This window comes from Sinohyriopsis cumingii, chromosome 15, assembly GCF_028554795.1.
Source record: "Sinohyriopsis cumingii isolate HCF-2022 chromosome 15, ASM2855479v2, whole genome shotgun sequence".
NCBI classification, from domain to species: Eukaryota; Metazoa; Mollusca; class Bivalvia; order Unionida; family Unionidae; genus Sinohyriopsis; species Sinohyriopsis cumingii.
In genome coordinates this window covers 150,416,276-150,429,285 of record NC_142975.1, presented here as the reverse complement: position 1 = coordinate 150,429,285, position 13,010 = coordinate 150,416,276, and the positions used below count along the sequence as shown (strand labels likewise).

Genomic DNA, 13,010 nt, shown 5'->3' with positions numbered 1-13,010 from the left:
TGTTCAAAACTTGTATCAAATACCAAGTTTTATTAATCAAATACTGGCTATTATCCATACTAGATGACCACATTGTACAAGTTCATTAAAAGCTGATCTTGACCATCTTCACCTTCCTGTGGTAGGATCAAAACCACCATGCACTTTTTCATGTTCTGTCCCGTGGTCTAAAGTGCTTTCCGTTACGGATCACTGGCATCTCACCTCTGTCTGTGTGGGTTCGAGTCTCAGATTCAGCCAATGTGGGTATGTGAGAAAGCTTGCCAGTAGCTTCTCGTGGGTCAGTGGTTCTTTCCAGGGGTTTTCCTGGGTTCTTCCTCCACCATTAATACTGGCTGCCATGTATAGCTTATCATGTGCTGAAAAATGGCGTTAAACCCTACAACGACAACATGTTCTGTCCCAAGTACAACAACAACATGTTCTGTCCCAAGTACAATAGACAACTAAATGAGTTGATGAGAAAATCACTTTCAGTGACATATGCAAATATTAGCTCAGATTTTTTGCTTTGGAGAAAGGACGATACAAGTGATAAATATGGAATTTTGCATCATGTATTCAAATATATAACTGTTCCCAGACGATTTCAATAACTTACTCAAATCATGATTACTGTTATTTTGCCTGTCTGTCTATCTGTCTCTCTCCCCAATCATTTTCACATTGTATCCTATTATGACAACAAAATATGTTTAAACAAACAAAAATAAAGAATATGATTATTTGGATTTTTTCAATATATAATATAGGACCTTGTATGTGTAATTCGTAAGGCTGTGTCACTTAAGGCCATATACTCAGTGGCTCAGTGATATAATAAGGAGAGAGTGCTGTATATGGAATAGTCATGATAGAATGCAGTTTTGAGTTAATTAAGGTGTGGAATAACAATATTCTAAACAAAATAATGTAATTTTTGGAGAAATGCTGTTTTTAGTACGTGTTGCAAAGGGATTCACAAAGTGTTGTGTAGAATAGATAATTGATTAAAGACAAATGTTGGCTCAAAAGTAGTTTTGTCATGTCTACAACAGGTCTTTCTGCCTTCAAATTTAAACATATTTCTGGGTGACTGACTCTTAAAATTTGTTTTTTTCATGTTTTGTTTATATGTAAATGTAATTTTTATTGTTTTTCCTATTACAATTGCTGTAATTCACACCAGCTTTAGTAAAGTATTCTTGTAAATGAGTCATACAAATGAAAATCCTAATACGTACTAGCTTACACATTTTTAAAAATCAGTCTGTGGTTCTTCCGTCTATTATAAGGCAAGCTTGATTGATTGAGGAATCTAAATTAAGAGTTGTTAACAATTTCATGTCATTTCTCTTGGTAACCAGCACATGTCTGTATCTGCAGTGAAATTTTAGTTTTTTGAGCTAAGTTTTAATTTATAACATTCTGGTGTGTCTGTACATAGTACAGTATAAGTTAATGGTACATCAAAAGGATGTTTTGAAGTGCATTAGCAGTTCATGCTAACAGTCAGATATTGATGGTATGTGCACATTGTTCATCCATTACAGATGTTGATCAATTTTACACAGCCTGTCCAACACATTATCCTGTCAAGTGCTTTGTAAGTTGTTATTGTACAAGCATTTTGGTCATATTAATTAGTTTTCTAACCTAAGGAGCTGTAATAAACTGCAAAACAACCAGTGGAAGAGTTACTGTGCATGTTTATATGCATATAAACTATAAACCAGAGTCTCCAGTGGTTTTTGTTAAAGAATTTTCATTGAAATTGTGATCAAAATAAATACCTGTCCTTACCTATATATAAAAGTATTGGGGTAAAGGTAAGCCTTTCATTGATTTACAAAGCACAAAAAATTAACACTTTTTTGCATAACCACTACAGCAAAGAATGGTGAGGGCAGCAGTGTTTGTAGTCAAGAGTATACAAATTAGGAGTTATGAGGGTAATAGTATTTATAGGCCAGAGTATACACAGGTAAGAGTTGTTATGCAACAATATTTATATTCCTGAGCATACACAGTTATGAGTTGTGAGGGCAACAGTATTTATAGTCCAGATCATACACAGTTCAGAGTTATGAAGGCAACAGTATTTATAGTCCAGAGTATACACAGTTCAGAGTTATGAAGGCATTAGTACTTATAGTCCAGAGTATACACAGTTCAGAGTTATGAAGACAACAGTATTTATAGTCCAGAGTATACACAGGTAAGAGTTATGGCAACAATATTTATATTCCTGAGCATACACAGTTATGAGTTATGAGGGCAACAGTATTTATAGCCCAGATCATACACAGTTCAGAGTTATGAAGGCATTAGTATTTATAGTCCAGATTATACACAGTTCAGAGTTATGAAGGCATTAATATTTATAGTCCAGAGTATACACAGTTCAGAGTTATGAAGGCAATAGTATTTATAGTCCAGAGTATACACAGTTCAGAGTTATGAAGACATTAGTATTTATAGGCCAGAGTATACACAGTTCAGAGTTATGAAGGCATTAGTATTTATAGTCCAGAGTATACACAGTTCAGAGTTATGAAGGCATTAGTATTTATAGTCCAGAGTATACACAGTTCAGAGTTATGAAGGCAATATTATTTATAGGCCAGAATATACACAGGTAAGAGTTGTGAAGGCAATAGTATTTATAGTCCAGAGTATACACAGTTCAGAGTTATGAAGGCATTAGTATTTATAGTCCAGAGTATACACAGTTCAGAGTTATGAAGGCAACAGTATTTATAGTCCAGAGTATACACAGTTCAGAGTTATGAAGACAACAGTATTTATAGTCCAGAGTATACACAGGTAAGAGTTATGGCAACAATAGTTATATTCCTGAGCATACACAGTTATGAGTTATGAGGGCAACAGTATTTATAGTCCAGATTATACACAGTTCAGAGTTATGAAGGCATTAGTATTTATAGTCCAGAGTATACACAGTTCAGAGTTATGAAGGCAATAGTATTTATAGGCCAGATTATACACAGGTAAGAGTTATGGCAACAATATTTATATTCCTGAGTATACACAGTTATGTGTTATAAGTTCGACAGTATTTATAGTCTATTTATAGTCCAGATTATACACAGTTAAGAGCTATGAAGGCAACAGTATTTATAGTCCAGATTATACACAGTTGAGAATTATGAAGGCATCATTATTTATAGTCCAGATTATACACAGTTACGAGTTATGAGGGTAACAATATTATGTAGTCATCAGTATACACAGATTTTACATATCAAGTTGCCAGTCTAAGACAGCATAATATAGAATATTAAAAGTCTGTATCTTTTGTTTGCATAGGTCAGCCTTACTAGAACAAATGCCTCTGATGGAAAACAGGAGCAAGAGTGTCTTTGCTGCCAATGGGGAGACATCAGAAGGCAATGATGTCTTGTTAGGCACAAATGAAAATGTAGATAGAACAAATGCAGAAAACAAGCAACAAATTACTGAGGTAAGGACTTATGGTCTTGCAGTTTGTAATTAAAGCAGAAATACAGTGTAAATGTCATTATATCTATGTCTTTAGATTTGTGTGAATTAGGTAAATGTGGCATATTCGTGACACATTTTTGAAACTAAATATCACATTTTTGTGAGTCACTTTAAATTTATGTGGTATCATTTTTCATATTTTTCATGGATAGGCTAGACCAAAAATTTAAACCTGAAATATTTTCCAGTCTGATATTGAGAGTACCACCCCACCCCCTCAAGTTTGTGTGCTTGTTTTAATACCAGCAGTATATATGGTGATGAGAAATATGTAGCATAATACATATATGACACAATGGATCTTTACTGATCATGATCTATTCGCATGCAAAGTAAGCTACAATGTTTTCAGAGCATTTTTGATTTTGTTGATAATAAGATTCACTTTCAGAAGACCAAATGGAATACAAAAGAACACTTTCATTATTAAACTCATTTCAGTACATCAGTCACTTTGTTTTTTTTAAAGCCCATTTTATTCAAATCAGTACAAGATGACACTTTGTTGTGTTATTGGATATTCCACTTTGCTTTACTTGAATTGCCTAAGAGTACGTCTCCACTGTTTTCCGGTTCATTTATTTAAGCAGTAACCTTGGCTGTGACATATAAATCTGGCAGTTGCATGATCCTGGTACAAACACATATGCCATGTTTTGGCATGAGCCTGGCATAAACAGAGGTACTGTGCCATTTATTTTTGCACGAGCCTGGCATTAACAGGTTTGATGATATAACAGTTACTTTCTGCCATGTACTTTGAAAATGTCAAAGTGCACTTCCCAGTTTCTGACCACTGCAGCTTTGTGATAGTTGAGATAATGAATAGAACTATTTATATAAGGAAAAGATAGCTTTGTTGTTGCCTTCGTTTAAGTGCCAAATTCCTAATTGTTGAGAGTTTGTTTTGATCGCAGTCGTTAAGAACACTGAAGAAAACTAAAATTTAATTGCAGTCTTAATTCAGGTAGTGGAATTAAGCTGGTGTGTGTGCATAAATGTTGTTGACATCTTGTTTTAATTATATCTTAGTATTTTTGCTTTGTTAGCAATAAATAATGTACCTAATTATCCTAATTTCTGCATTAGGCATGTTTGTTTTCAAATTCATGAAAGTGTATGCCAATATTATCCTAAGGAAAGATATATACTTTGTTCAATAGTTTGCAGGTTCATTTTTTATGCATGTATGTGTTTAGTGTTTTTTTTTTAAAAATTAAGTGACAAATTCACAAAATTAAGTATCCATGAATATGCATTTTCAACTCAAGCCACAAAATTTGATACCCATAAATTTAAAGTCATTCACAGTAATCTATATAATCAAAAAATTACCATGAAAAATATGCAGTTTTTTTCTTCTTAGCTCAACAAGTTGACAAGCAGAAGAGCTTGTGTGATGGTCTTTCATTGCCTGTCTGTCCAGCATCCATTAGCGCTTGTTTGTTATCACAACTCCTTCTAAGCTACTAAGAAAAAAGTCTTGAAACTTGGCACACAGTTTCATCCTGAGGTCCAGAATGAAAACTATGCCTCATGGACATCAGATATGACTGCAGTGGTGTTGTCTTTAAGATATCATTGTTACATCTACTAAACAGATGGCTTTATTGCTGCAGGGCTTTTAGCTACAAAACTTCTCCTTGAAAATGGTCCAAAATGAAAATGGTGACTGTCTGACATCCAGCATGGTTGCCATGGTGACCATCTTGAAAATTGAGTTTTCACTGAAAGACATGATTTGTAGATGGTCCTAAATGAGAAAGGAACAGTTTCATAACCAGCATGGTCACCACCTTGAAAGTCATCATCACTTCTGCATGAAAATGCTCAGGTAGACATTGCTGTCACAAAAAGACTTCTTGTGACATGTTGAAGGTCATTTCCAGTGCTGGCCACCTTGAAAATTTTGCTTTTGCTGCTTCTCATAAATGAATGGTCATACTGACATGATGTTTTCATTAAGACTATTTACACCATCTTGGTTATAAAGGAAGTGTTGTGGATATTACCTCCAATATTGCTACCATAGTGGTTAGCATGAATAGTTCCTTATTCACATGTGGTTTTTCTTCAAAACCTTTTCAGATGTGGTTAATCCTATGAAAAATGACTGCCTTGGTGGCCATCCTGAGTCAGTATTCTTGTGGTTACTTCTGTTGACTCATTGGTTTTATTGACATGGTCTTTTTGCTAGAACAAGGTGCCAGCACTATGGAATTTATATAAAGCTTTAAAAAAAAGGTCTTGATTGCAAGTTTTTATAGGCGATGGCATTTGTGATGGTATAATAAATTAGGTATTAATAGATGTTTTTGGGTTCCTACACTGTTGTTGAAATATATTAGGTTTGTTCCTGACAGGGAAAAGCCCTTTAATTTGGCAGATATTGATCAAAGTTGGGGTATAAACATGAATTTTGAGGTGTGACTGAAATTAACAGGAATTTTCAGCAGTTGTGGAACTCTTAAGTCAGTAGAGATACATTTGCCTTAGGGATCAATTTATTCTTTCCCGAAGCATGTTTGTATAATAAGTCTAGTCACACAGGCAACGGGATTGGGCTGCCCCATATTCAGCTCAATATCAGCTTTTTTTGTTTGTTGTGGATGAAGACCAGTTTAGTGTCACGTTGTACCAACATGCAAGGGAGTTGTCTGCGACATGTGATCTTTACAAGTTTAAAAGAAAAATAATAACATTGAATCTTCTTTAGTTCTCATTTTGAGATGTGAAGTTGACAAAAATGAATTCGGGTAATGAGAGTTAAAAATCCTCAACAGAAACCTTTGATAGCAATCCCACCCCTAACAAGCCCATGCAGTGAATTTTTCTCTCAGACCCTGCTAAAGATAAAGAAGTCTGAGGGGGAGGAGAATTGTGGGATAGACTATGGAAAGAATTGTCAGATTGGCATAGGCTGTCATCTCTTTTTAAGATCTGATTGGGTTGGGGGGAGGCTAGTGGGGTAGACTATGGAAAGAATTTGATAACATATTGGTTTGGACTGATTTTATCTTTATTCAGATGTGATAAGGGGTGGACTATTATGGTATATTATGGAAATAATTAGTTCAGAGATTAGTTTGGACAGATATTACCTTTGCTAAAGATGTGATGTTTGGGGGGAATTAGTGGGGTAGACTGGAAACATTTAGTTCACAGATTGGCTTGGACTAATGTTATCTTTACATAATAAGATTTGATGGGGGTGGGAACTAACTGGGTACACTATGGATATAATTAATAGATTGTTTTGGGCTGACATTATCTTTATATAAAATATGACTAGGGAAGGGACTAGTAGGGTAAACTTTGGATAGAATTAGTTAACAGATTGGTTTCGGTTGACATTATCTTCACATTTGATTGCTGGGGACTAGTAGGATAGACTATGGAAAGAATTAACAGGTTGGTTTGATCTGATGCTGTCTTTACTTAAGATGTTATTGTGAGGGAGTTAGTAGGGTAGATTATGAAAATAATTAACAGATTGGTTTTGGCTGACATTATCTTTACCATAGATGTAAGGTATGGTTTTGCTACAATATTTTACTCTGTATTTACTTTCTGGATGAAACTGGATTTTATAACTCTGGCAAATCAAAATAGATTGTTGATCCCCTCACTCCTCCACCTTTTATTTTTCAGAGTCGGAATATTTTAGATTTACTGGATGTTAGTACTTCACCTGTGATACCTAGTAAGCAAGAGCCACCTTCCAAAAGTGGTGGTGTGGATCTACTTGACCTTCTAGGAGGTGTAGCTTCTCTGGCATCAGAACCTGGTATGTAACTGATTACCTGATAATTACCTGTACTTCACATTTTGTTTGGATCCTTTAGGCTTTGGTTGTAGTGAAAAATTATGTGTACTGTCACAAACATTGTAGGGTTAAACAGGGTTACCCTTGTCCAACTGTACATACATGTTCTTTTCTACAGTTGAATATCATGGTTGGTTTGATTTAGAATCTTCAGAATCAGAAGAGCACATCCAGAAGAAGCAGAATTTGGTATCTAAATCAGATACTTTACTGACCAGAGAGTGATGTTATAAGATGGTGAACCCCACTGCCATTGTTGTTAACCATTGCAGTGTACACACATACTAGGGGCCCCGAGTGGCCGAGTGGTCTAAAGCGCTCTCCGTTACGGATCACTGCCATCTCACCTCTGTCTGCGTAGGTTCGAGTCTCGGATTCAGCCAATGTGGGTATGTGAGAAAGCTTGCCAGTAGCTTCTCGAGGGTCGGTGGTTCTTTCCGGTGTTTTCCCAGGTTCTTCCTCCGCCATTAATACTGGCCGCCAAGTATAGCCTATCGAGTGCTGAAAAATGGCATTAAACCCTACAACAACAACAACACACATACTATGCCCAGCCTAATATTGATCCAAATCTTCCATTTCTGCAAACATAATGCATTAAGATGCAATGACATTTGAAGTCCACAGACTGCAAGTCTGTATATGGACACCATATTTCTTCCACTAAATATTTGGAATGGGCAAATGAGTTTCAGAGACAAAATTTCAAATCAGACAGTTGGAAGATGCTTCAGACCCATCTGTTCATTACACTGATATTTCTTAGCAGAGGAGTGTCATGTGTGTTTGATGAATTAATTTCTTTGATGAAAAAAAGAATTCCCAGTGGTACATGTTATAACAACCTTAGTATTTTCCCAGTATTATCCTGAAGAAAAAACATGTGGTGGGAATTGTCCTCCAAAAAGGGCATGGTAATTCTCCTTCAAGTGGAGCAATTTAAAAACTTGTGATGAAAAGGCTGCCTTAATTTATTGCAAATTGTTGCTATTAAAATGTCCTCCACCTTTTCAGAGACAAGCGTGTGACATAGTATCAGTGTTATGTTGTTATTAATGTCCTCCACCTTTTCAGAGACAAGCGTGTGACATAGTATCAGTGTTATGTTGTTATTAATGTCCTCCACCTTTTCAGAGACAAGCGTGTGACATAGTATCAGTGTTATGTTGTTATTAATGTCCTCCACCTTTTCAGAGACAAGCGTGTGACATAGTATCAGTGTTATGTTGTTATTAATGTCCTCCACCTTTTCAGAGACAAGCGTGAGACATAGTATCAGTGTTTCTATCCATCCACATCAATTTTGTTTTTGCTCTTTAACTTCAAAATTATATGTGATTAAGGAATGAAACTTGGTATATATCATTAGTATTGCATACCACCACATTCATTGTCCCATCTTCAAGGTCAGGTCTCAAAGTTTCCCAGCACCCTTTCCTTTCTGTTTGAGAACCTCAGAGCCATTTGAGATCAAGGAATCAAAATTGGTACTCTTGTACATCGTCACTTAATAGTGTGTGCATGCCACTTTGGGGATGTTATCTTCAAGGTCAAGGTCATGGCTCATTACTTGAGTACTTTTAAGTTTTCTACCAGCCATTCCCTTTCCCTTTACAGCTTAAAAGCTATTTAAGTTTAAGGGTTCAAACTTGGTATACTGATAAATCCTCACTAGTAGGTGTGTTTTATACCAATTAAGGGTGCTATCTTTAAATTCATGGCCATGGCGTAGCATTTACACTTTCATTACATTTGCCGCTGTGAATGGAAACTATAAAGCAATTTGAAATTAAAGAATGAAACATAATATACTTAGCATCAATAGAAGTATGTCACATACCACACATGGGGACCTACCTTTAAGGTCACGGTCACAACTTTTTATTTAAGTTAACATCACTGTTTCTTCTGCTTTAGAACTTTAGAGCCATCTTGAGATTAATGCATGAAATTTTGGTATCATTGTACATCATCACTAGAAGGTGTGTTATTCGAGACAGTGGGGTTCCAGTTTTAAGGTCAAGGACACATCTCAGCATCTTCATTTTCCATCAGATTTTTCTTTGAAAGTCAATGTAGGCTGCCTCAATTTGTCCTTGGGATGTAGCTCCCATTTCCTTGACATAAAAAAGCCAATAATGTATTAAAATTAAAAAATGGCCAAGTTTAGCAAGTTTAACTATTTGCAGTTAAACCTATTCCTAATGACTCTAGCTGATGTAGGATCTTGTTATAAACACATACAAAAGCATTGATAAACAAAATAGCATGGGCTGTTAAAGAACTTTAGCAATATATTTTTAAAATTATGTTCCATTCTGCATTATATTTACAGCTGCTCCCAGTCTAGTTCCAGTTGCACCCTCTGTTAATCTTATAGATGGGTTGATAGGGCCCGCTTCACCCAATATTCTTCTGAATGGAAGTGCAGGTGAGTTCCTTCAGTTTATTCACACACGGGGAAATATATATGAGTTGCTTCAGCATATTGTGTCTCTGGTTTTAAACTAAGTAACAGAAAAGAGGGAAAACCAACAAGTTTTGTAAAATTCAACAAATAATTTATTTCCCTAGAATACAGAGTAAAGAATTAAAAATAAAGAACAGTGAATGAAATCCTAAATAGACATTCTGTCACAAGTCCAAAGTATTAGATATTCCAGATGAGTTCATTGGTGTTCCAAATGAAGTCTAATCTATTGTGCTGATGTGCCAGTAGTCTGGAATTGTTTGATGTGTGAACGGTCTTGATGAATCTCTGTGTTATAATTCAAAATGTCTTTAAATGAATTTACAGTAACTTCAAAATAATAAATCCTGAAGTTTATGAATGTCTTGTAATTCAGTGAATATTTAAATAAATCCTTTGAACTGGACACAACTAAATGACTCCACTAAGACTGATGTATAAGACAGGAATAACTAATTCTAAGGTAAACATCCCTTGTATAATAAAAAAAACTAAGATGCATTTTCAGAACCAGAATGAGGGTCAAATAATCATTCTAGATCATTATATCATGTAAACAAGATCAGATCATTTAGCAGCTAACCAATTAGGAATTAGGTCATCTGGTTTTCCTTGGGGAAAACAAATGACTTGAACTCAAATCCCATTACATTTGTCACCAAGATTTCTTTTACGCTTTCCATGGTCATAGGACCACAGTAACATGTTTACTCCAGTTAGAAGTTCAACCCACTATCTTCAAGCTATGAAATGTGTTGAAAATTTACCCTTACAATGTGTAATCATAAAAATCAACACATATATGCACATAACAATATTGATACATAGGGGAATATACCATATATACACAATGAGTTGTGTCAGCATATTCTGCATGGGGGGAATACACCATATTTATACTGATTGCTTCAGCTTACTCATACACCGGGGATATACCATCTATAATATGCACCAAACTGCAAGCAGCTCAAGTCTGATATTCCATTGTATATCGGGGTATAGACTGTTCTGCTTATAAATTGTCAATTATACCCCAGGCAACTCAGAGTTAAGGCTGTTCACTGCTAAGTGCATAGTTTACATGCTTAATTATGGTCAATTAAATCTGGTCAAACCTGATATAGCAGCCTCTTGTATGTGATGATCAAACCCTAGATTCTTGAAGATCTTAAAATGCACTACCATATTTTGATAATTAAAAAGAACAGTAACATTTTAAAATTTGCAGTGTATTCACATGAGGAATTTTGTTAACTGAACCTGTAGATTTCTTCTTTACATACGAATTTAACAAATGGATATGACAGAGGCTATATTTGTGTGTACTCTTTTGTGCAAGAAGTTTGATGTATAGTACAGGACATGATAGGTAAATATTGAGCCATTTTATAAATTCATCCACTTGTACAAGTCATTTTGTCTATTGTCTTGATCTGACCTGTTTTGATTGGTATCCTATCTTTGATCTTGGAAACTTACCCTGCACATTTGAAATTTAGCTCAGAATTATTTATAAACTTTAAAGATTCAGACCATACCTGCCTCTGTTTATACATGCTTTTGTAAATTGAAAGATTGTCCACAGAAAGTGGAGTGTTAATCCATGCTATTTTTGGGGGACAGAAATGCTCAGTTTACAAGATGCAATGCATTGCCATGATGTGGACAGGTACAAAAAAAGACAGTGCATACTGTATTTAATCTATACAACATAAAAGATATGACAACAGCAGTACCTAAAATCAAATGAAACTGCTTTGAGAAAATTCTATGAATAATAAAAATGCACCATAAGTAGATTTTTTTAATCCTTCTTTCTTTTACTTTTCCCAACTTGCCAGAGTTACAAAATCTTAATAGAAGTGGCTTTATAGTAGAAATGTGTCTGGTTCAAATATGTATGGTAATGCAGTCATAATAGAAGTGGTTTTACCATAGAAATGTCTGATTCAGATGTGTATGGTAATGCAGTCCTAATACAAGTGGTCTTACTATAGAAATGTGTCTAATTCAGATATGTATAGTAATGCAGTCTTAATAGAAGTGATCTTACCACAGAAATGTGTCTGACTCAGATATGTATAGTGCTGAAGTGATAATAGAAGTAGTTTTAGCATAGAAATGTCTGATTCAAATATGTATGGTAATGGAGCCTTAATAGAAGTGGTTTTACCACAGAAATGTCTGATTCAGATATGTATAGTAATGCAGTCTTAATAGAAGTGATCATACCACAGAAATGTGTCTGATTCAGATATGTATAGTAATGCAGTCTTAATAGAAGTGGCTTTACCAAAGAAATGTCTGATTCAGATACATATGGTAATGCAGTCTTAATAAATGTGGTTTTATCATAGAAATGTGTCTGATTCAGATGTATGATAATGCAGCCTTAATAGAAGTGGCTTTACCATAGAAATGTGTCTGATTCAGATATGTATGGTATTTAAGATGTCACTGCTTTGACTTGGAAGATATGACTAGTTTGGCAATATTATTATAATTTCATTTGTTGGTTTTAAAATTAAATTTATAAACTTTAAAATTATGATGAAAAGTTTGTCATGTTAAACATTTCTATTTTTATTTCTAATCTGTCATTTTTTTATTAGATGATGACCATGTACACTTACTATGTTGTCCTTTGTACATCATGTGTCATCCATTGTATGCTGTTTGTTCACCCACTTATACAAGTTCTTCTCAAGAGTCACTCATCAAAATTGAACCAAATTTGAAAGCATCCTGGCATAAAGCTCCTTTCAATTTTACAAATGATGCTGATCTGATATGTAGGCATTACCAAATATTGAAAAACTACTTTAAATGACTTCTCCAGAACTTTTCAATAAAATGTGACCAATTTTGCTTGAAAGAATCATGGAATGTAGCTGTGCAGATTTGTTCAAAATGTGCCGAGCGGCTATGAAAATGTGGCCACTGTTACTGAAAATAGATAAACATTAAAGCACGACTTGTCAAGAACAACTTTAGAGAAGTTGACATCATGTATGAAGATCTGTCATATTTGTTCAAATGATCCCAATCTGCCATCAGATATAGTCAGTGATACAACAGGTAGAAAAATCAAGCATAGCTACTGAATCACTGATGATATTTTTTAAGAGTTACCAAGTATATATATCACTGAATAGCCAGTGTGTTGTGTACCATAGCTAGTCAAGGACATGGAAGGGAAAATGTAATTCT

The 13,010-nt window shown here is 34.8% G+C and overlaps 1 protein-coding gene across 5 annotated transcripts in view; it reads left to right on the top strand.

Moving 5' to 3' along the window:
- The window catches only part of LOC149783061 (AP-1 complex subunit gamma-1-like), a 97,462-nt gene that overhangs the window by 69,157 nt on the left and 15,295 nt on the right, over window positions 1–13,010 (top strand). For all 5 annotated transcript variants that reach the window (XM_089934659.1, XM_089934658.1, XM_089934660.1 and 2 more), the window contains 3 exons: window positions 3,310–3,463; window positions 7,156–7,291; window positions 9,666–9,761. In XM_089934659.1, coding sequence (XP_089790785.1) covers window positions 3,310–3,463; window positions 7,156–7,291; window positions 9,666–9,761 — 386 coding nt within the window. The remainder of the gene's footprint in view (window positions 1–3,309; window positions 3,464–7,155; window positions 7,292–9,665; window positions 9,762–13,010) is intronic.